At 46.3% G+C, this 22360-nt stretch overlaps 1 protein-coding gene across 3 annotated transcripts in view; it reads right to left on the reverse strand.

Annotated features, from left to right (window-relative positions):
- The window catches only part of LOC132834312 (AP-3 complex subunit sigma-2), a 98483-nt gene that overhangs the window by 13693 nt on the left and 62430 nt on the right, over positions 1-22360 (reverse strand). For 2 of the 3 annotated variants that reach the window (XM_060853060.1, XM_060853057.1), the window contains one exon: positions 19475-19546. The exons of the other annotated variant lie outside the window; for it this stretch is intronic. In XM_060853060.1, the coding sequence (XP_060709043.1) occupies positions 19475-19546 (72 nt within the window). The remainder of the gene's footprint in view (positions 1-19474; positions 19547-22360) is intronic. 3 annotated transcript variants of the gene reach the window in all.

Below are 22360 nucleotides of genomic sequence, written 5' to 3' on the forward strand. Positions count from 1 at the left end.
TGTCCTTTTAGAGTTTCACACCATCCTCCTCACAGATTATAACTTTGCAACTTTAGTGTCATTTGCAAACTTTGAATTGTGTCCTACTCACCATGAACTGGATCATTGATATCCATACAGGAAAGAAAGGTCCCAGTACTAAATCCTGGGGGACTCCACTGGAGGATAGGACAGATGAATGAATGGCTAAGGAGCTGGTGTAAGGTGCAAGAATTTACATCTTTGAACTACTGGGATACATTTGAGGCTGGTACAAGTAGATAACAGAAGCAAGTTAATTGGTCAAGACAAGAGGCTGGACAGCTAAGGCAGATGAACTTAAGGCATGGTTGGAAACATGGGTCTGGGATATCATAAATATTACAGAAACGTGGCTCAGGGAACGCAGGATTGGCAGCTTAATGTTCTGAGGTATAGGTGCTATCGGGAGGATAGAAAGGAGGGGAGGGGAGCAAGAGAGGAGGGACTGACCACCTGAAGGTGCTGGGTATTTGGTTCGGGGGGCTGGGGCGTGCGCCAAGACCTGGGAGGAGCGGATCAGGAAGATGAGACAGAAACTAGGCAGATGGGAGCAACGGTCGCTCTCCATCGCAGGAAAAATCCTGGTCATCAGGTGTGAGGTACTCTCAGTATTGTTATATGTGGCACAGGTCTGGCCTATCCCCAGAACCTGTGCTGCCGCAGTCACCCGGGCCATCTTCCACTTCATGTGGAGATCAACGATGGACCGGGTCCAAAGAGACACAATGTACAAAGACCGGTGCAATGGGGGAAAAAACACTCCCAATGCCACCCTCACCCTGACGGCCACCTTTGTGTGTGGCTGCATCAAGCTGTGCGTGGATCCCCGGTACGCAAACACCGAGTGTCACTACGTACTGAGGTTCTACCTGTCCCCGGTGTTGCGAAGGATGGGCCTGGCCTCGCTGCCGCGAAACGCTCTGAGTAGTTGGACCGTTCCGTACCACCTGTCCATCGTGGAGAAATTTTTGAAGAAAAACACCTTTGACCACAAGTCCATCAGAAAGTGGTCAGCACGTAGCGTCCTTGAGACCCTTCGGGAAAAGGAGAGGGCGGATCCTGTCGAGCAGTTCCCTGAGCAGACTGTCAAAGCAACTTAGCAGAATGCCTCATCGCCAGAACTTTCCAACAAGCACCAAGACATGGCTTGGCTGGTGGTGAGAAGGGCTCTACCTGTGAGGTCATTTATGCACGCCCGGACTCTCAGCCGCACCGCACGCTGCCCTCGAAGTGGCTGCGGGGGGGGACGAGACTGTCACACACCTCCTTCTGGAATGTGCCTATGCAGAGGAAGTCTGGAGCGGAATGCAGTGGTGTTTGTCGAGGTTCGTCCCGAGCAGCGCCGTGACGCGGGACTCCGTGCTCTACGGTCTGTTCCCAGGACGCACACCGAGACGAATATCAACTGCGCCTGGAGGATCATCAACTTGGTGAAGGATGCTCTCTGCGTGGTCCAAAACCTGTTGATCTTCCAGCTGAAGGAGTTGACCCCGACTGAGTGTTGCAGACTGGCACATTCCAAGGTCCAGGACTACGTGTTGAGGGATGCGGTGGGGAAAGACCGCCGTTTAACATCTGCCTGTCTAAAGAAGAACAGGGGGCCCATGCAGTCGTTTGGGCTCTGCTGACGCCTCAGCTAAATATAGGGGCATAGGAGTGAGAAATGCACAGACCTGTATATAACAATGATAATTCTGAGGAAAAAGTGAGGTCTGCAGATGCTGGAGATCAGAGCTGAAAATGTGTTGCTGGTTAAAGCGCAGCAGGTCAGGCAGCATCCAAGGAACAGGAAATTCGACGTTTCGGGCATAAGCCCTTCATCAGGAATGAGGAAAGTGTGTCCAGCAGGCTAAGATAAAAGGCTTTTATCTTAGCCTGCTGGACACACTTTCCTCATTCCTGATGAAGGGCTTATGCCTGAAACGTCAAATTTCCTGTTCCTTGGATGCTGAAATGTTGACATATGTATGGCATTACCAAATGTACAGTCCATCAAATTATTTTATGATTATTTTACGAAGAAAGTATATTTTTGGAAACAAAAAAAAAGAGAGGAGGGGCTTCTCAGCCTTTTGGCTAAGATCAAGTGTCTGTTCTTATCGGGACAGGTGTCGAGTTGCGAGTCATCAGAGCTAGTGAAGATCATTGCTGGATCATGATTGGACGTTGGAGGCTCGTTTGGTTGTGCTGACCTGCTCTTGGTGGATCTTTATGCTGGCTTCTGCCTAACGCCAATTCAGGGACCAGCCAACCTCAGAGCTATGGCCTCAGCAGCCGCTTGCAGCCCTGGCCAAGGCATTCGCAACACAATCAGGGTGACTGTGAAGAAGGTGGAGGAGCACACACCGGTCGATCGGACAGTGTTTGTGAAGAAAGTCTTGCTGGAGTGCTGTGGGTTTGCAGCAGCAGATGTGTGCCAACACGAGCCGTGGACTGACAAAGACCAGCAAGGCACCACAAAATAGCACGGAAACGGTGCCCGGAGGCACCCAGAAGGAAGAGCAGGTGGTAGCAGAGCAGACGGCAGACAGCAGGGAGGTGCAGCAGCCGATCCAAGCTCCTTCAAGGCAAACGGAGGAAATAGAAGAGGAGGAATGAAAGGAGGCAGAGGATTGGATTACGGTAAAAAACAGGAAGAGGAAACCTCTCTGGGGCCTCAAAGCCACCCAGAGAAGGGGGAAACGACACCTACAAGCCGAGGATACAGGCAGCTCTTCCGATGGTGAGGACGGGCGCAAGAAGGGTCGCCACCAGAGGAAGAGACAGAGCGCCGTGGGGAGAAAGGAGGGCAGCACTGCCCAAGAAGGAAAAAACGATCCCTCTGAGGGGATGAGTAAAGACCTTCCCCCTACCTGGTAAGAACCAAGAGTTACCCACCGGCTCACAGCTCCAGGTAACTGGGAGCAGCGGTCCTGTGACAGCCCTGCTGTCAGATGGAGAACTGGACGGTGCAGACCCTGGGCCCGACCCGAAGACACCAGAGCGGGGAAATGGCTCCAGCGTGGAGCCGGACAGCTACCTCAGCCCTGGGAAGGTCCAGCAGTTTGCCGCCACCACGGGGGATGCACACAGCTACCCCAGAGGGGCAAGACCAGCAGCAAATGGACACCGGTAAACCTGTAAACTGTTAAAATGGGGTTTAAAATTGCCAGCATCAATGTGCGTAGCATCAAATCGGCTACGCGATGTGATTCAACGCTGGCCTTCCTGTGTGGTCGGGGGGCAACGATAACCGCTCCTCAGGCCTGGGTATCCTATTGCGGGGAGGCAACTTCACCATCTCCGAGGTTAAGGAGGTGGTGGGCGTGCGCCCCCTCGTCGCAGATGTTAAATACAGAAACGCTCCCGTAAGACTAATCAACATATATGCCCCAGCGGATAAGAGTGAACGGTTGGCCGTCCTGCAACAGCTTCCGCTGTTGCTGGCTACGTCCAGGCTGGTCATTCTGGCCGGAGACTTCAACTGCATCATTGATGCAGAGGGACGATCCGGCAGGGGGGGACAGTAAACTGGACGCTACGTCCAGAGCCCTGATGGAAACGATCAAAGATGCCAAGCTGCACGACGTCTTCAGCACCCCTGCAGATGGAGCGCAGCGTAGATACACATGGTCACGAGCAGATGGGTCTATCCACTCAAGGATAGATTACCTGTTTGTGTCCCGAACGTTCTCGGTCAGAACCACCGACGTCAAGCTGGTGTTCTTCTCTGACCACTGCCTCCTGCTGGCCGACTGTCACCTACAGGACGAGCAGCAGGCGGGCAAGGGAACGTGGAAACTGAACACTAAGCTGTTGACCCCAGGAAACATCGAGGAGCTCAAGAGGGATTACGCAGGTTGGAGAACCATGAAGCCCCTCTTTGAGTCTCCAGCAGACTGGTGGGAAACAGTAAAAGGGAACATCAAGAGGTTCTTCATCCTCAAAGGTGTTCAGGAGGTGAGAGAGAGGCGGGGAAAACTGTCCCAACTCCAGAAAAGTATGCAGAACCTGCTTCTGCTGCAGACGTTAGGGGTTGATGTCATGGAGGACCTCCAGGAGGTGAAGGGCCAGCAAGCCTTGCTCTTTGCCTCCAAGATAATCTTCCGGTCCAGGGTCCGCTCGGTGGAGCAGGACGAGACATGCTCACGTTTCTTCTTCCAGAACGTGCACAAAGAGAGCTCCGTGCTCAGCAGCCTGAAGGAAGAAGATGGCTCGGTAATGTTATCTCAGGCTGACATCATGAGGATCAGCAAATCCTTATATGCCAGTCTGCATGACTCGAAGCCAACCAACAGCGCGGCCTCCCAGTCGTTCCTGTCCTCTATCACGGAGGTCCTAGATGACGGAACACGAGAGAGGCTGGACCAGCCGCTATCTCTGGATGAGCGGACCAAGGCCTTCGAGTCCTTCGAAAAGAATAAAACTCCCAGAAGCAACAGCTTACCGGTCGAGATCTATTCTGCTCTTTGGGACTTGATTGGCCAGGACCTGCTGGAGGTGTATGTCAGTATGCTTCGGGCAGGTACCATGAGTGAATCCATGAGGAAAGGCATCATCACCCTCATCTACAAGCGGAAGGGGGAGAGGGACGAAATTAGAAATTGGAGACCAATCTCACTGTTAAACACAGACTACAAAATCTTGTCAAAGGTCATCGCCAACCGGGTCAGGTCTGCTCTGGGAGCCATGATCCACCCTGACCGAACTTGTGCTGTACCGAGCAGGATGATCTCTGAGAGTCTTGCACTCCTCAGGGATACGATCGCCTACGTGCAGGACAGGCGGGTGGACACCTCATCAGCCTGGACCAGGAGAAAGCCTTTGACAGGATATCGCATACATATATGAGGGATGTCCTCTCCAAAATGGGCTTTGGGGAGGGAATCTGCAATTGGATCAGACTGCTCTACACCAACATTGTCAGTGCAGTCTCAATCAATGGGTGGGAATCAGATAGCTTCTCTGTAAGATCTGGAGTCAGGCAGGGCTGCCCCCTCTCACCCGCCTTGTTTGTGTGTTGCATATAGCCATTTGCCAAATCCATCAGGAAGGATGTGAGCCTGAGAAGGGTGACTATTCCTGACAGCGGGGGCCTGCAGGTTAAGGCCTCCCTGTACATGGATGACGTTGCCGTTTTCTGCTCGGATTCGCTGTTCGTGCGCAGACTCATGTGCATCTGTGACCGGTTCGAACGGGCCTCGGGGGCCAAGGTAAACTGAGGCAAGAGCGAGGCCATGCTCTTCGGGAACTGGGCCGACCAATCCTCTATCCCCTTCACTGTCAGGACTGACCACCTGAAGGTGCTGGGTATTTGGTTCGGGGGGGGCTGGGGCGTGCGTCAAGACCTGGGAGGAGCGGATCAGGAAGATGAGACAGAAATTAGGCAGATGGGAGCAACAGTCACTCTCCATCGCGGGAAAAAACCTGGTCATCAGGTGTGAGGTACTCTCAGTATTGTTGTATGTGGCACAGGTCTGGCCTATCCCCAGAACCTGTGCTGCCGCAGTCACCCGAGCCATCTTCCACTTCACGTGGAAATCAAAGATGGACCGGGTCCAAAGAGACACAATGTACAAAGACCGGTGCAATGGGGGAAAAAACACTCCCAATGCCACCCTCACCCTGATGGCCACCTTTGTGTATGGCTGCATCAAGCTGTGCGTGGATCTCCGGTTCGCAAACACCAAGTGTCACTATGTACTGAGGTTCTACCTGTCCCCGGTGCTGCGAAGGATGGGCCTGGCCTCGCTGCAGTGGAACGCTCCAATTAGTTGGACCGTTCTGTATCACCTGTCTTTCGGGGAGAAATTTATGAAGAAAAACACCTTTGATCACAAGTCCATCAGGAAGTGGTCAGCACGTAGTGTCCTTGAGACCCTTCGGGAAAAGGAGAGGGCGGATCCTATTGAGTGGTTCCCTGAGCAGACTGTCAAAGCCATTTGGCAGAATGCCTCATCGCCAGAACTTTCCAACAAGCACCAAGACATGGCTTGGCTGGTGGTGAGAAGGGCTCTGCCGGTGAGATCCTTTATGCACGCCCGGACTCTCTGTCGCGCCGCACGCTGCCCTCGAAGCAGCTGCGGGGGGGGACGAGACTGTCACACACCTCCTTCTGGAATGTTCCAAACTGATGGCTTTTGGGGCTCGTTACACAATTATAGGACAAGATTTTAATTGTACTATGGACCCAGAGATAGACAGGATACCCAAGAGTACTGCAGGTATATCTCTTAGATCCAGACAATTGGCGGGTTTGAATAAGGAGCTAGGGTTAGTAGATGTGTGGAGGTGCCTTCATCTGCAGGACAGAGACTTTACTTTCTACTCTAACCCACATAAGTGTCATACTGGAAATGATATATTTTTTGCTCTCTCGAACTTTTTGAACTCCATAGTATCCTTCAAAATAGGTAATATAATAATCTCTGATCATGCTGCAGTATACATGGAACTTAAGACTAGGGACGATGAGGCAAGCCCCCGACATTGGCGTATGGATTCTTTCTTAATGAAGGATAGCAAATTCATAAAATATTTCTCTCAGGAATTCAAAACCTTTTTGGAAATTAACTCAGGTACGGCCAGTAACCCGTCAGTGATGTGGGAGACCATTAAGGCTTATGTGCGAGGTCTCATTATTTCATACTCGGCAACACAGGAAAAACAAAAGGGAGAACAACAATGTCTACTCAAGGCTCACTTGAAGGCAGCTGAGACAGCGTATGTTGATAGACCCTCTATTGCTAAGTTACAAAGAATTACAGCCCTTAGGGCAGCCACACTTATCCAAACAGCAAAGAGCTGCAAATGTGTTGCTGGTCAAAGCACAGCAGGCCAGGCAGCATCTCAGGAATAGAGAATTCGACGTTTCGAGCATAAGCCCTTCATCAGGAATAAGAGAGAGAGAGCCAAGCAGGCTTGGCTGCCTGCTTGGCTCTCTCTCTCTTATTCCTGATGAAGGGCTTATGCTCGAAACGTCGAATTCTCTATTCCTGAGATGCTGCCTGGCCTGCTGTGCTTTGACCAGCAACACATTTGCAGCTGTGATCTCCAGCATCTGCAGACCTCATTTTTTACTCAAACAGCAAAGAGGGAAATATTATTTGCAAAGCAAAGACTATATGAATATGGCGATAAGCCTGGTAGATACCTAGCGTATCTCGCAAGGATAAAAAAAGCCCCTCAAGCTATCACGTCCATTAGGGAAAGTGCTAGTACTTTGACTCATGACCGCAAAAGGATCAGTACAGCCTTCAGAAAGTTTTATTCTGATCTGTATAAATCACAGGATTTTGAAGACAGAGCTAAGAAGGTGGAGTCCTTTTTTAAAAGCCTGGCCTTTCCGGACTTAACTCCGGAACAGGGTGCCGATCCTGATTGCTCCCTTGACAACCCAGGAAGTACTTGATACAATCAGGCAGCTTCGGAGTGGTAAAGCACCTGACCCAGATGGATTCCAGGCTGAATTCTACAAAGAGTTTATAGGGGTATTGGCTGGCCCACTTACACACATGTATAATTATTCATATAGTCAGGACTGCCTCCCGCCTTCAATGAGAGAAGCAAATATTTCTCTCATTCTTAAAAAGGAAAGGCCCCAGAAGATTGTGCACCATACAGACCAATATCTTTGCTAAATGTAGATTTAAAAATTCTATCTAAAACCCTCTGGAGAGGGTTTTACCATGCAACATAAAAGAGGACCAGATGGGGCTTATCAAGGGTCGTAGATCATCTAATAATATTAGAAGGGTTTTAAATATGATTCAATCTGTCATCAGGAAAGAATACTGGGAATAGTAGTCTGTTTAGATGCGGAGAAGGCATTCGATCGGGTTGAATGGTTATATCTGTTTTACACACTGGAAAATTTCGGAAAGGTATTCGCTAAATGGGCCTCCATATTGTACAATGACCCCAAAGTGGCCGTGATTACTAATGGTTTAGGCTCAGATAGCTTCAGTGTGGGTAGAGGCTGTCATCACGGATGTCCTCTCTCACCGTTATTATTCAAGCTAATAATTGAACCATTAGCGGAAGCTATATGGGCCAATTCTATTATAAAGGCTCCAAGAGTTGGTTCAGGTAAACATAAAATTACCCTTTATGCACATGACGTTCTCCTTTTGTTAGTAATCCTTTGATATCTATGCCCCGCTTGATCCAAGTAATCAATTTATTTAGTGCGTTCTCAGGTTACAAAATCAAGTTCACTACATCGGAGGCCATGCTGATGGGTAGTCTCACTAGTATGTCCAATTTATTGGACGGGTCTTGCTTTCCATTTCGGTGGTCTCTGGAGGGTTTTTTATATTTAGGTATTTTTAATCACCCCAGTATTTGGTCAGCTATATTAAGCCAATTTGGGCACCCATTAGATAGGATAAGGCAGACCTTCAATGCTGGGGGGGATCTCCCGATATCTTGGTCAGGCAGAATAGGTCTAATTAAAATGAATATTTTGCCCTGTCTCTTATACCCTATGAGAATGCTCCCTGTGATGTTGCCGAGGCCGGCATTGTGTAAACTATAAGGCTGGTCTGGTTCTTTCATTTGAAATCACAGATAGCCCCTTATTAAAGAAGCTGCAGCCCCCACAAGCAAGGGAGGACTGGATTTTCCAGACTTTAGGAAGCATCAAGGAGAAAGTGAGGACTGCAGATGCTGGAGATTAGAGCTAAAAATGTGTTGCTGGAAAAGTGCAGCAGGTCAGGCAGCATCCAAGGAGCAGGAGAATCGACGTTTCGGGCATAAGCCCTTCTTCAGGAATGAGGAAAGTGTGCCAAGCAGGCTAAGATAAAAGATAGGGAGGAAGGACTCAAGGGAGGGGCATTGGAAATGCAACAGGTTAAGGTGAGGGTGATAGGCCAGAGTGGGGGTGGGCGCGGAGAGGTCAGGAAGAAGATTGCAGGTTACGAAGATGGTACTGAGTTCGAGGTTTGGGACTGAGACAAGGTGGGGGGAGGGGAAATGAGGAAACTGGAGAAATCTGAGTTCATCCCTTGTGGTTAGAGGGTTCCTAGGCGGAAGATGAGGCGCTCTTCCTCCAACCGTCGTGTTGTTATGGTCTGGCGATGGAGGAATCCAAGGACCTGCATGCCCTTGGTGGAGTGGGAGGGGGAGTTGAAGTGTTGAGCCACGGGGTGGTTGGGTTGGTTGGTCCGGGTGTCCCAGAGGTGCTCTCTGAAACGTTCCGCAAGTAGGAGGCCTGTCTCCCCAGTATAGAGGAGGCCACATTGGGTGCAGCGGATGCAGTAAATGGTGTGTGTGGAGGTGCAGGTGAATTTGTGGTGGATATGGAAGGATCCCTTGGGGCCTTGGAGGGAAGTAAGGGTGGAGGTGTGGGTGCAAGTTTTGCATTTCTTGCGGTTGCAGGGGAAGGTGCTGGGAGTGGAGATTGGGTTGGTGGGGGGTGTGGACCTGGCGAGGGAGTCACAGAGGGAGTGGTCTTTTCGGAACACTGATAGGGGAGGGGAGGGAAATATATCCCTGGTGGTGGGGTCCGTTTGGAGGTGGCGGAAATGACGACGGATGATACGATCTATATGGAGATTGGTGGGGTGATAGGTGAGAACCAATGGGGTTCTGTTCTTATGGCGATTGGAGGGGCGGGGCTCAAGGGCGGAGGAGTGGGAAGTGGAGGAGATGCGGTGGAGAGCATCGTCGACCACGTCTAGGGGGAAATTGCGGTCTTTGAAGAAGGAGGCTATCTGGGTTGTTGTCTCAGTCCCAAATTGTCTCAGTCCCAACCCTCGGATAGGGAAAGAAGAGTGTTATGGCCAATGGGTCCACCCTCAGTCAGCACTCTTTATCACTCATTACAGAATGAAGTATCGAAAGACATGGAATAATTGTTTGAAACATGGAATCAGGTATTGGCGTAGGAAATCCCTTTAGAAATATGGGACGACATCTGGGAAAATGCCAGAATGATCTCCATTTGTAATTAGATTAGATTAGATTAGATTACTTACAATGTGGAAACAGGCCCTTCGGCCCAACAAGTCCACACCGACCCGCCGAAGCGCAACCCACCCATACCCCTACCCCTTTACCTAACACTATGGGCAATTTAGCATGGCCAATTCACCTGACCTGCACATCTTTGGACTGTGGGAGGAAACCGGAGCACCCAAGCTATTCAATTAAAGATACTCCATAGGACTCATATAGCCCCGGAACAAATGACAAAATTTAGGGCAAGAACATCTCCAATGCGTCCTAAATGTAAACAAAACCTTGATGTAAAGCAGGTACCCTGAAATCAGCTCGTTAATGTAAATTCTGATTCATACTGTGTAGAGGTTTTGTTTGAATAAAAATCTCCTGGGAACACCTTCAGGCTTTTTAACTACACTAAAGATGCTAACAATGCATGCTGATGAATTTTTCAATGCTTTAAGCTTTTTGTTTAGAAGTAGTGAACTATCTACATGTTAAATGGTTGAATTGGTCACAGTTTCAACAGACTCAGGAACTGGTATAATTCGTTTTTATCTGTGACTCGAAACTCTCATGTAACCAAATCTACTTTATAAAGGAGTCTGGTTTTTGTCAGTTCTTGGGCAATCTCAAAAGTTCTAAACAGAAACCAAAAGCCACTTACCTATGCTGGGTTTCAATAAAATCTGTTCTGTATATTTAACTAAATATCTCATGCTTATTTAAAGAGTGGGAACTAGAGAAGGAAGGAGGTTGACTAATTGTTGAATATTAAGTAGTGACTTGCAGAAATAGGTTCAAATTCTGTTGAGCAAATATTAATAACAAATCCTCAACAATCAGTGCGATAAAAGTAAAAAACATGTTTTTGTTTTGTTAAAGTCCAATTAAAGCATGTTTTTTACTTTTATTGTGCTAGAACAAACAGTTATTATCTCTGGTTTGTTGCTGATGCCACTTGCTAGCAAGGCAAGGAATAGAGGGAGGGAGGAGTTGAACACATGGCTACAGGGATGGTGTAGGAGGGAGGATTTCAGATACCTGGATAATTGGGGCTCATTCTGGGGTAGGTGGGACCTCTACAAACAGGATGGTCTACACCTATATCAGAGGGGTACAAATATCTTTGGGGATGAAATTTCCTAATGGTCTTCAGGAGGGTTTAAACTAATTCAGCAGAGGAATGGAACCTAAATTGTAGTTCCACTGTCCAGAAGGTTGAGAGTAGTGAAGTCAGAAATAAGGTTTCAAGGTCGCAAGTGTTCACTGGCAAGCAGGAAGGTAGTTTGAAGTGTGTGTACTTCAACGCCAGGAGCATCCAGAATAAGGTGGGCGAAGTTGCAACACAGGTTGGTACCTGGGACTCCAATGTTGTGGCCATTTTGGAGACATGGACAGAGCAGGAACAGGAGTGATTGTTGCAGGTTCCAGGATTTAGATGCTTCAGTAAGAACAGAGAACATGGTAAAAGAGAGAGATGTGTGGCATTGTTAGTCAAGTTAGACAGTATTACGGTGGCAGAAAGGACATTTGAGGACTCGTCCACTGAGGTAGTGTGAGCTGAGGTTAGAAACAGGAAAGAAGAGATCACCCTGTTGGAAGTTTTTGAGAGGCCTCTGAATAGTTCCAGAGATGTAGAGGAAAGGATAGCAAAGATAATTTTGGATAGGAGTGAGAGTAACAGGGTAGTTGTTATGGGGGTCTTTAACTTTCCAAATATTGACTGGAAACGTGTACTTTAGATGAGTCAGTTTTTGTCCAATATGTGCAGGATGGTTTCCTGACACACTGCGTAGACAAGCGAACAAGTGCACTTGATTTGGTACTGGGTAATGAACCTGGCCAGGTGTTAGATTTGGAGGTAGGTGAGCACTTTGGTGATAGTGACTACAATTCGGTTATGTTTACTTTAGTGATGGATAGGGATAGGTATATAGCACAGGGCAAGAGTTAGTGCTGGGGGAAAGGCAATTATGATTCGATTAGTGAAGTTTTAGGATGTATATCATGGGGAAGGAAACTGCAGGGGACACGCACAATTGAAATATGGAGCTTATTCAAGGATATGTTCTGTCCCACCAGCAGTACAAACCCTGCAGAGGTGGTGGCACATTGGAAAACAGTTGAGGAAGAGTTGCCTTGGGTGTCCTTGACATCGACTCCAGACTCCATGAAGTCTCATGGCTTCAGGTTAAACGTGGGCAAGGAAACCTCTTACTGGTTACCACATACTGTCCTCCCTCGGCTGATGAATCAGTATCCCTCTATGTTGAACAAGGAAGCACTGTGGGTGGCAAGGGTGCAAAATGTACTCTGAATGGGGATTTCAATGTTCACCACCAAGACTGGCTCAGTAGCAGTATTACTGATCGAGCTGGTCGGGTCTGAAAGGATTTAACTGCTATACTGAGACTGCAGCAGGTGGGGAAGGTACCAACAAGAACAAAAACCATACCTGACCACATCCTTACTCATCTGCCAGCTGTAGAAGCATCTGTCCTTGACAGTATCGGTAAAAGTGACCACCGCACTGTCCTCGTAGAGACAAAATCCCGCCTTCACATTGAGAATAACCTCCATGTTGTGTGGCGCTATCACCATGCTAAATGGGACAGACTTCAAACTGATCTAGCAGCTCAAGACAGGGCATCCACGAGGCATTGTGGGCCATCAACAGCAGCAGAACTGTACTCCAGCACCATCTCATGGCCTGGCATATCCCCCACTCAAACATTACCATCATGCCAGGGGATCAACTCTGGTTCAATGGAGTGTGCAGGAGGACATGCCGGGAGCACCAGGCATACCTGAAGATGAGGGGTCAACCTGGTGAAGCTACCAAATAGGACTACTTACGTACCAAATGGCATAAAAAGCCAGTGAGAGACAGAGCTAAGCGATCCCACAACCAATGGATCAGATCTAAGCTCTGCAGTCCTTCCACATACCAGTCGTGAATGGTGGTCAACAATTACTCACTGGAGGAGGCTATGCAAATATCCCATCCTCAATGATGGAGGAGTCCAGTACATCAGTGCAAAAGATAAAGCTGCTGCATTCACAACAATCTTCAGTCAGAAGTGCCTAGTGGATGATCCATGTCGGGCTCCTCTAGTGTTCCCCAGCATCACAGATACGAGTCTCCAGCCAATTTGATTCACTCCATGTGATATTAAGAAATGGCTGGAGGCATGGATACTGCAAAGGCTCCTGTAACATGCCAGCAATAATACTGAAGAGTAAAAAATGAGGTCTGCAGATGCTGGAGATCACAGATGAAAATGTGTTGCTGGTTAAAGCACAGCAGGTATACTCGAAACGTCGAATTCCCTATTCCTGAGATGCTGCCTAACCTGCTGTGCTTTAACCAGCAACACATTTTCATCAGCAATAATACTGAAGACAATGATCATTACCAATAACTGACACTCTAACCACAGCCCCTTGACATTCAGTGGTATTACCATCACTGAATCCCCCACTGTCAACATCCTTGGGGTTACCATTGACCAGAAACTCAACTGGACTCACCTCATAAATACAAGAGCAGGTCAGAGGCTAGTGATACTGTGGCAAGTAATTCACCTTCTGACACCCCAAAGTCTCTCCACCATCTACAAGGCACAAGTCAGAAGTGTGATGAAATACTCACCACTTATCTGGGTGCAGCTCCAACAACAGAAGAAGCTTGACACCATCCAGGACAAAACAGCCCGCTTGATTGGAACCACATCCACAAACATTCAATCCATCCACCACCGGTGCTCAATAGCAGCAGTGTGTTCTGTCTACAGGATGTACTGTAGAAATTCACCAAAGATCCTTAAGACAGCACCTTCCAAACCCAGGCTTGCTCCGTCATTTCAGAGCATAGTTAAGTGTCACTCAGCAGCATTAAAATATAAAAGAGTGGAAAAAGTTTCCCAAATAAAATATAAAATCAGCATATTAATCAAAAAGAGGATTGGTGAAATACAACTAAAGAGTCAGACTATTTCTCAGAATTTTTATAAATGCTTCTGAACTGATATACATTACTGAAAATATATTTGTGGCAAAGAGGATCCTGCTCAATGTTGTTGCTTCATCATGTGTTTGAGCGTTGACATCGCTACAATTTTCTGGGTTATATATTTGGCTACTTCTCCCGCCCCGCCCACCCCATCCCCCCTCCAAAATCAGCAGTCTATTTGGATCTTATCAAGTTCATGCAAGAAATAAATCTTGTAATGGGCTAGGTCAGGCTTCCTAACAATGGGTTATATCTTCCTGTGGGAATACAGGAAAAAATTTGGGGTCACAATGTTTGAGCAGCAATGGCTATCGTGGAGCTTTGGGCCAAGGGCTAGAAGGCCTCTTTAAACACACTTTTTTAAAATGAAGGGCATTCTCTGCAATTAAAACCATTTTCCCCAATCCCCACTGCTCTATCCTGACAACCTCACTCACTCTGGGGTGACTGCATTTTAAGCCTGAAAATAAGGTTACAGCAAGTGGAAAGTTTGGGAAGCACTGGTCAAGGGAAAGAACATTGATCCTGAAGTCCTGCCAGCTCATATGCATTCCAGTGAAAGTGAGCAACTGCAAATTCTAGCCTGAGAAGCCTTGTTACACTGAAACTTGAAACCACAAGGGAACCAAAGCTCAGTGACCCAGACACTGAAAGTGACCAATCAAATGCATCAACATAGAAAGCTGATTCTAATCTTAACATTTAGGATTGAAATGCTCTAATTTCCAGGTGCTACATACATCTAAATACAATTACACAGCAGGCAGTTTTCAGTTTGCAACGTTGCCAAATCACAAAGTTACACAATCCTTTGGTAAATTTTATTAAATCTTCTTTCACTCCCATGATTGCGTTCTGTGAATGTGTGTCATAATGTTAACAAATCTGTCAGCAATTAATAAACAGAAAAACATTTCAATCACAAGAAGCCAAGAATCTAGTGGGAGTGACAAAATGTTTTTTGCGGTGGCAGTTGGAGTGGGAGGAGCAACAGCGAGGACCAGAGGCCTGAAGGGAAGATATATTTTAAATATAAAAACTTACCTTAGGTATAAGCAGAGCGCACACTGAGCAGACGTGGACACAGGACTGCTGTTAAGTGAGGCTTTATATTTGGATGGTTGCTTTATCCAAAACACTACTTGGATAGTGTCTCCCATCCATCCTTCTCCTCTAACCAAAAAAAAGGGTTCTACGTGCCAGATTGGTAAGGTGACTTTTTTTTTGTTTTTCAGTAGTCTTATGGAAATTTAGAATGTTGGAAAGGAGGTTCGGGCAGTTGAATGGAACTCCTGCAGAATGTGGGAGGTAAGGGTCACCACTACTGTCCCTGCTGACAACATCTGTGGGAAGCACACCCAACTCCACCTCCAACTTCTCGAAACCACATTGAGGAACTGGACGTGGAGGATGTTCGGATCATTCAAGAGGCAGAGGGGATTATTGAGAGGAGTTACAGTGAGGTAGTCACATCTTGGGTAAAAGAAGCAGGTAGATGGGTTACTGCCAGGGGATGGAAAGGGAATCAGCAAGCAGTGCAGGCATCCCCTGAGGCCGTTCCCCCTCAACAACATGTATATTATTTTGGATACTGTTGGTTGGGGAGGGAATCGTCTTACCAGGGGTAAACCATGGGGCATGGGTCTCTGCCACAGAGTCTGTCCCTGTTGCTCAGAAGGGAAGAGGAGTAGAGCATTAGTCACTGGAGACTCCATAGTTAGAGAGAAAGATAGGAGGTTCTGCGGGAACGAGAGAATCATGGTTGGTGTGTTGCTTCAAGATGCTAGGATTTGTGATGTCTCAGATTGTGTTTTCGGGATCCTTGAGGGGCTGGGGAGCAGCCCCAAGTTGTGGTCCACATAGATACCAATATAGGAAGAGAGATGGGGATTTCAGGCAGAAATTCAGGGAGCTAAGGTGGAGGCTTAGATCTAGAACAGAGTTGTTATCTGTGGTTTGTTGCCATGCCACGTACTAGCGAGGCGAGGAATAGGGAGAGAGAGGAGTTGAACACGTGACTACAGGGATGGTGCAAGAGGGCGGGTTTTGGATTCCTGGATAATTGGAGCACTTTTTGGGGAAGGTGGGACCGCTACAACAGGATGCTCTTCACTTAAATCAGAGGGGTACCAATATCCTGGGGGGGGAGAGGAGGAGAGATATTTGCTAATGTTCTTAGGGTGGGTTTAAACTGGTACAGCAGGGAGATGGGAACCTAAACTGTAGTTTGAGTATACAGAAGATTGAGAGTAGTGAGGTCAGAAATAAGGTTTCAAGGTCACAAGAAGACATCGGCAAGTAAGAAGTTGGATTGAAGCGTGTCTACTTCAACGCCAGGAGCATCCGGAATAAGGGGGGGTGAACTTGCAGCATGGGGTACTGGGGATTTCAATGTTGTGGCCATTTCAGAGACATGGGTACAGCAGAGACAGGAATGGTTATTGCAGGTTCTGGGATTTAGATGTTTCACTAAGAAAAGAGAAAATGGTTACAAAAAAAGGGGGTTTGAGGTGGCGTTGTCAGTCAAGGACAGTATTACGGCAGCAGTAAGGACATTTGAGGACTTGTCTACTGAGATAGTATGGGCTGAGGTTAGAAACAGAAAAGGATAGGTCACCCTGTTGGGAGTCTCCGAATAGTTCCAGAGATGTAGAGGATAGGATAGCAAAGATAATCTTCAACAGGAGTGATAGTGACAGGGTAGATGTTATGGGGGACTTTAACTTTCCAAATATTGACTGGGAATACTATAGTTCAAGTACATCAGATGGGTCAGTTTTTGTCCAATGCGTGCAGAAGGGTCTCCTGACATAGTATGTAAACAAGCCAACAAGGGGCGAGGCCACATTAGATTTAGTACTGGGTAATGAACCCGGCCAGGTGTTAGATTTGGAGGTAGGTGAGTATTTTGGTGATAGTGACCACAATTCAGTTATGTTTACTTTAGTGATGGAAAGGGATAGGTATATACCACAGGACAAGGGTTTATAGCTGGGCAAAAGGCAATTAGGATGCGATTAGACAAGAGTAAGGATACATAGGATGGGGAATGAAACTGCAGGGATGGGCACAATTGAAATATGATGCTTATTCAAGAAACAGCCACTGCTGATTTGATAAGTATGTACCTGCCAGGCAGGGAGGAAGTTGTCGACTGCAGGAGCCTTGGTTTACTAAGGAAGTTGAATCTCTTGTCAAGAGGAAGGAGGCGGTTTGTTAGGATGAGATGTGAAGACTCAGTTAGGGCGCTTGAGGGTTACAAGGTAGCCAGGAATGACCTCAAGAGAGAGATAAGAAGAGCAAGGAGGGGACATGAGAAGTTATTGGCGGATAGGATCAAGGAAAACCTTAAGGCCTTCTATAGGTATATCAGGAATAAAAGAATGACCAGAGTAAGATTAGGGCCAATCAAAGATAGTAGTGGGACATTGTGCGTGGAGTCAGAAGAGATAGGGGAAGCACTAAATGAATATTTTTCATCAGTATTCACACTGGAAAAAGATAATATTGCCAAGGAGAATTCTGAGATACAGGCTATTAGACTAGATGGTACTGAAGTTCACAAGGAGTTGGTGTTAGCAATTCTGGAAAGTGTAAAAATAAATAAGCCCCCTGGGCCGGATAGGATTTATCCTGCGATTCTTTGGAAAGCCAGGGAGAAGATTGCCAAGGCATCTTTAAGGCATCATTGTCTACAGGAATAGTGCCAGAGGCTGGAGAAGAGCAAATGTTGTTCCCTTGTTCAAGAAAGGCAATAGAGACAACTCTGGTAATTATACCAGTGAGTCTTACATCTGTTGTGGGTAAAGTGTTGGAAAGGATTATAAGAGATATAATCATCTGGAAAGGAATAAGTTGATTTGGGACGGTCAACACGGTTTTGTGAAGGGTAGGTCGTGCCTCACAAACTTTATTGTGTTCTTTCAGAAGGTGACCAAACAGATGGATGAGGGTAAAGCAGTTGATATGGTGTATATGGACTTCAGTAAGGCGTGTGATGAGGTTCCCCATGGTAGGCTATTGCACAAAATACAGAGGCATGGAACTGAGGGTGATTTAGCAGTTTGGATCAGAACTTGGAGAGCTGAAAGACGACAGAAGGTGGTGGTTGATGGGAAAAATTCATCCTGGAGTTTAGTTACTAGCGGTGTACCACAAGGATCTGTTTTGGGGCCACTACTGTTTGTTATTTTAACAAATGACCTGGATGAGGGCGTAGAAGGACAGGTTAGTAAATTTGCGGATGACATTAAGGTCAGTAGAGTTGTGGATAGTGATGAAAGATGTTGTAGGTTACAGAGGGACATTGATAAGCTGCAGAGCTGGGCTGAGAGGTGGCAAATGGAGTTTAATGCAGAAACATGTGAGGTGATTCACTTTGGAAGGAGTAACAGGAATGAAGAGTACTGGGCTAATGGCAAGATTCTTGATAGTGTAGGTGAGCAGAGAAATCGCAGCGTGCAGTTACATAATTTGGAGATGCCGGTGTTGGACTGGGGTGTACAAAGTTAAATATCACACAACACCAAGTTATAGCCCAACAGGTTTGAGTGGAAGCACTAGCTTTCAGAGCGCTGCTCCTTCATCCACCTTCGACCACCTGATGAAGGATCAGCACTCCGAAAATTAGTGCTTCCAGTTACACAGATCCTTCAAAGTTGCTATTCAGGTTGATATGGTTGTTAAGAAGACATACAGTATGTTAGCTTTTATTGGCAGAGGGATTGAGTTGCGTAACCACAAAGTCATGCTGCAGCTGTACACAACTCTATTGCAAGCTGCACTTGGAGTATTGCATACAGTTCTGGTCACCGCATTATAGGAAGGATGTGGAAGCTTTGGAAAGGGTTCAAAGTAGATTTACTACGATGTTGCCTGGTCTGGAGGGAAGGTCTTATGAGGAAAGGCCGAGGAACTTGAGGCTGTTTTCATTAGAGAGAAGAAGGTTGATAGGTGATTTTATTGAGATATGTAAGATAATCAGAGGGTTAGATAAGGTGAACAGTGAGAGCTTTTTTCCTCAAATGGCAATGGCTAGCACGAGGAGACATAGCTTTAAATTGAGGGGTGATAGATATAGGACAGATGTCAGAGGTAGTTACTTTACTCAGAAGCAGGTGTGTGGAATGCAATGCCTGCCACAGTAGTAGACTCGCCAATTTTAAAGGCATTTAAATGGTTAATGGATAGGCATATGGACGAGAATGGAACAGTGTAAGTTAGATTGGCTTCAGATCGATTTCAGAGGTCAGCGCAACATCGAAGGCCCTGTACTGAGCTATAATGTTCTATTTGGGGAACGGATGTATCAGCCAGTGCTCAGCACCAGCTGCTATCCAGATTTACTTCAGTAATAATTTAGAAATCTAACATTCACTCATATTAAACTGCATTGCTTTCATGATGCTAAATTAAGCATTTAGAAATTAAGAAATGGAGATTGTCAAATAAAATTGAATTTCAAAGCAATTAAAGACAATTTCACACAACACATAACAATAGCAGATACTAACATACCTTATCCATATGGAATATAAGGTCCAGCTCACAGACATTCTCAAAACACTTGTCCAATGTTTCCACAAATACCTGAAGAAACAAACAAGCAGCAGCTGTTCCTCAGTCTGACAATTCAATATTTTCTAATCAACATTGAACCCAGGCCTCCTAGCTTAGAGGTAGGGACATTATCATTGCACCAAAAGACCCCTGTTCAGACCTATAAAAGGCCAGTGACTGCTTGCCCTAAAATGTAGCCCCTCAGTCGGCCAGAAACTGGGGGAGGCAATGGACGAGTGGTATTTTTGCTGAACTGTTAAATCAGACATGTTGACTCTGATTAGCCATGGCACTGCCCTGAGAACTGAATCAGCAAATGACTGTCATTATTTTATTGAGTTGAAACAACTGTCATGCATAGAACATCTTCCTAGACCAATAGCCTGAACTTCTGGATTACTAGTCTAGTGATGTTACCACTATGGACTATCCTGATGTATGTCACACATCAAACTTTGTCAGAATGTCTTTTTTTTTCAGCAATATAGATTGCTTTGAGAGACATTAAAAGCTGAATCACTGGACTGACAGTGGTTCACAGCCTACATCAAGCAGATGTATCTCATTTAAAAGAATGATAGAGACAGATGGGGAACCTATCTGTCAGTAACTAGTTAATAAAGTTTTAACGTAAAATCATAGTTAAAGCATAAAAAAAGGCCATTGTCCATTAGGCTGAGAGCAACTATGGATTCCTTAGCAAGGTTATCCAATTAATCCCACTGCCCAGTAACCCCACAAATTTCACTCAAATATTTATCCAATTCCCTTTCAATAGTTATGACTGAATCTGATCCCACTGGCAGCTCATTCCAGATTACCATTCTCTCTGTAGGGAACAACCTCCTTACCCCAAAGTCTCTCTGCCTTGTTTCGTGCGTTTTGTGCTCACCAAATGGTTTGTCAGAGAGAACAGTTTCACCTTAGTCTAATGAAACACTTTATGATTTAGAATACCTCTGTCTCGTCTTTGCTGTTAGAAGAACAATCCCAGCTTTTCTGATCTCCGAACACAAGTGAAGTCCGACATCCGGAACTATTTTGGCAAATCCCCTCTGCACCCACAATAAGGACTAGTCATTCTTCCTAAAGTGTGGTGCCCACAATTGAATTGATATTTCAATTAAGATCAAAATAATGATTTGTAGAAGTTTAATATAACTGCCTTGTTTTTCTATACTTTACCTCTAATTATAAAGCCGAGAACCCAGCACAATATTTGTAATAACTTTCTCACCTTGCCTTGCATGCACCTTTCTAAGGTTTTTTGGATAGACATGGTCTCTTCATTTCTGCACCTATTTTAAAATTATGTAATTCCACATATGTTCCTCCTACAAAAATTCATCACTTCACAAGTCTCCATGAAATCACATCTCCCAAGTAACTGACCCTTTCATGAATTTCACACACATTCCTCATCAGTGTTTATTACATCATCTGCAAACTCTGAAATTATACCTTGAAAAAATGCAGGTTGTTAATATAGCAGGGATGGTAGTGCAGGGACAGCAATGTTCCTCCTGCATGATGTTTGAGGTGAGGGATGCCACTCGTGTCCAAACCAAGTACATCTGCAGGAAATGCACCAACAACATAGGTAGAAAGAGGGAAAGGGATGTAAGGCAGGATTTCAGGGAGCTAGGGTGGAAGCTGAGAGTTAGAATAAACCGAGTTGTTATCTCTGGTTTGTTACCCAGGCCATGTGATCGCGAGGCAAGGAATAGGGAGAGATATCAGTTGAACACGTGGCTGCAAGGAGGGAGGGTTTCAGGTTCTTGGATAATTGGGGTTCATTCAGGGGAAGGTGGGACTTGTACAAACAAAACGGTCTTCATTTGAACCAGAGGGATACTAATACCCTGGGTGAGAAATTTGCTCATGCAATTCGGGTTTAGACTAGCTCAGCAGGGGGATGGGAACTGGATGTGTAGTTGCAGTGCATAGGAAGATGAGAGTAGAAAGGACAGGGACAGGATTTCAGGGTCACAGGAACGTGCTGGCAGACAGCAAACTGGTTTGAAGTGTGTCTATTTCAACACCAGAAGTATCCAAAATAAGGTAGGTGAGCTTGCAGCATGGATACGTACCTTGGACTTTGATGTTGTGGCCATTTCGGAGACATTGATAGAGCAGGGTAAGGATTAGATGTTGCAGGTTCCAGGTTTAGATCTTTCATTACGAACAGACAAGGCGGTAAAAGAGGGGGAGACATGGCCTTGTTCGTCAAGGATAGTATAACGGTGGCCGAGAGAACTTAATAGTTCTACTGCGATAGTGTGGGCTGAGGTTAGAAACAGGAGAGGAGAGGTCACACTGCTTGGAGTTTTTTCTCGGCCTCCGCAGAGTTCAGGGAGGTGGAAGACAGGATTAGTAAAATTATTCTGGGTAGGAGTGAAAGGAACATGGTGATCATTATGGGGGACTTTAGCTTCCCCAACATTGACTGGAAATGCTATAACTCCAGTACATTGGATGGATCAGTTTTTGTCCAATGTGTACAGGAGGGTACGACAAGAGGGGAGGGGGAGGCCACACTGGATCTGGTGCTGGGTAATGAACCAGGCCAGGTGTTTGATTGAGTTGTTGGTGAGCACTTTGGAGAGAGTGACCATAATTCGGTTACATTTAGTTTAGCGATGGAAAGGGATAGGTACATGCCACAGGTCAAGAGTTATCGATGTGGCAAGGGCAATTATAATGCGATTAGGTAAGAATTAGGATGCATAGAATGGGGTAGCAAAATGCAGGGGATGCAGACAATGGAAATGTAGAGCTGGTTTAAGGAACAGATATTGTGTGTCCATAAGACCATAAGACATAGGAGTGGAAGTAAGGCCATTC

This window comes from Hemiscyllium ocellatum, chromosome 39 (genome assembly GCF_020745735.1).
Source record: "Hemiscyllium ocellatum isolate sHemOce1 chromosome 39, sHemOce1.pat.X.cur, whole genome shotgun sequence".
Classification (NCBI taxonomy): Eukaryota; Metazoa; Chordata; class Chondrichthyes; order Orectolobiformes; family Hemiscylliidae; genus Hemiscyllium; species Hemiscyllium ocellatum.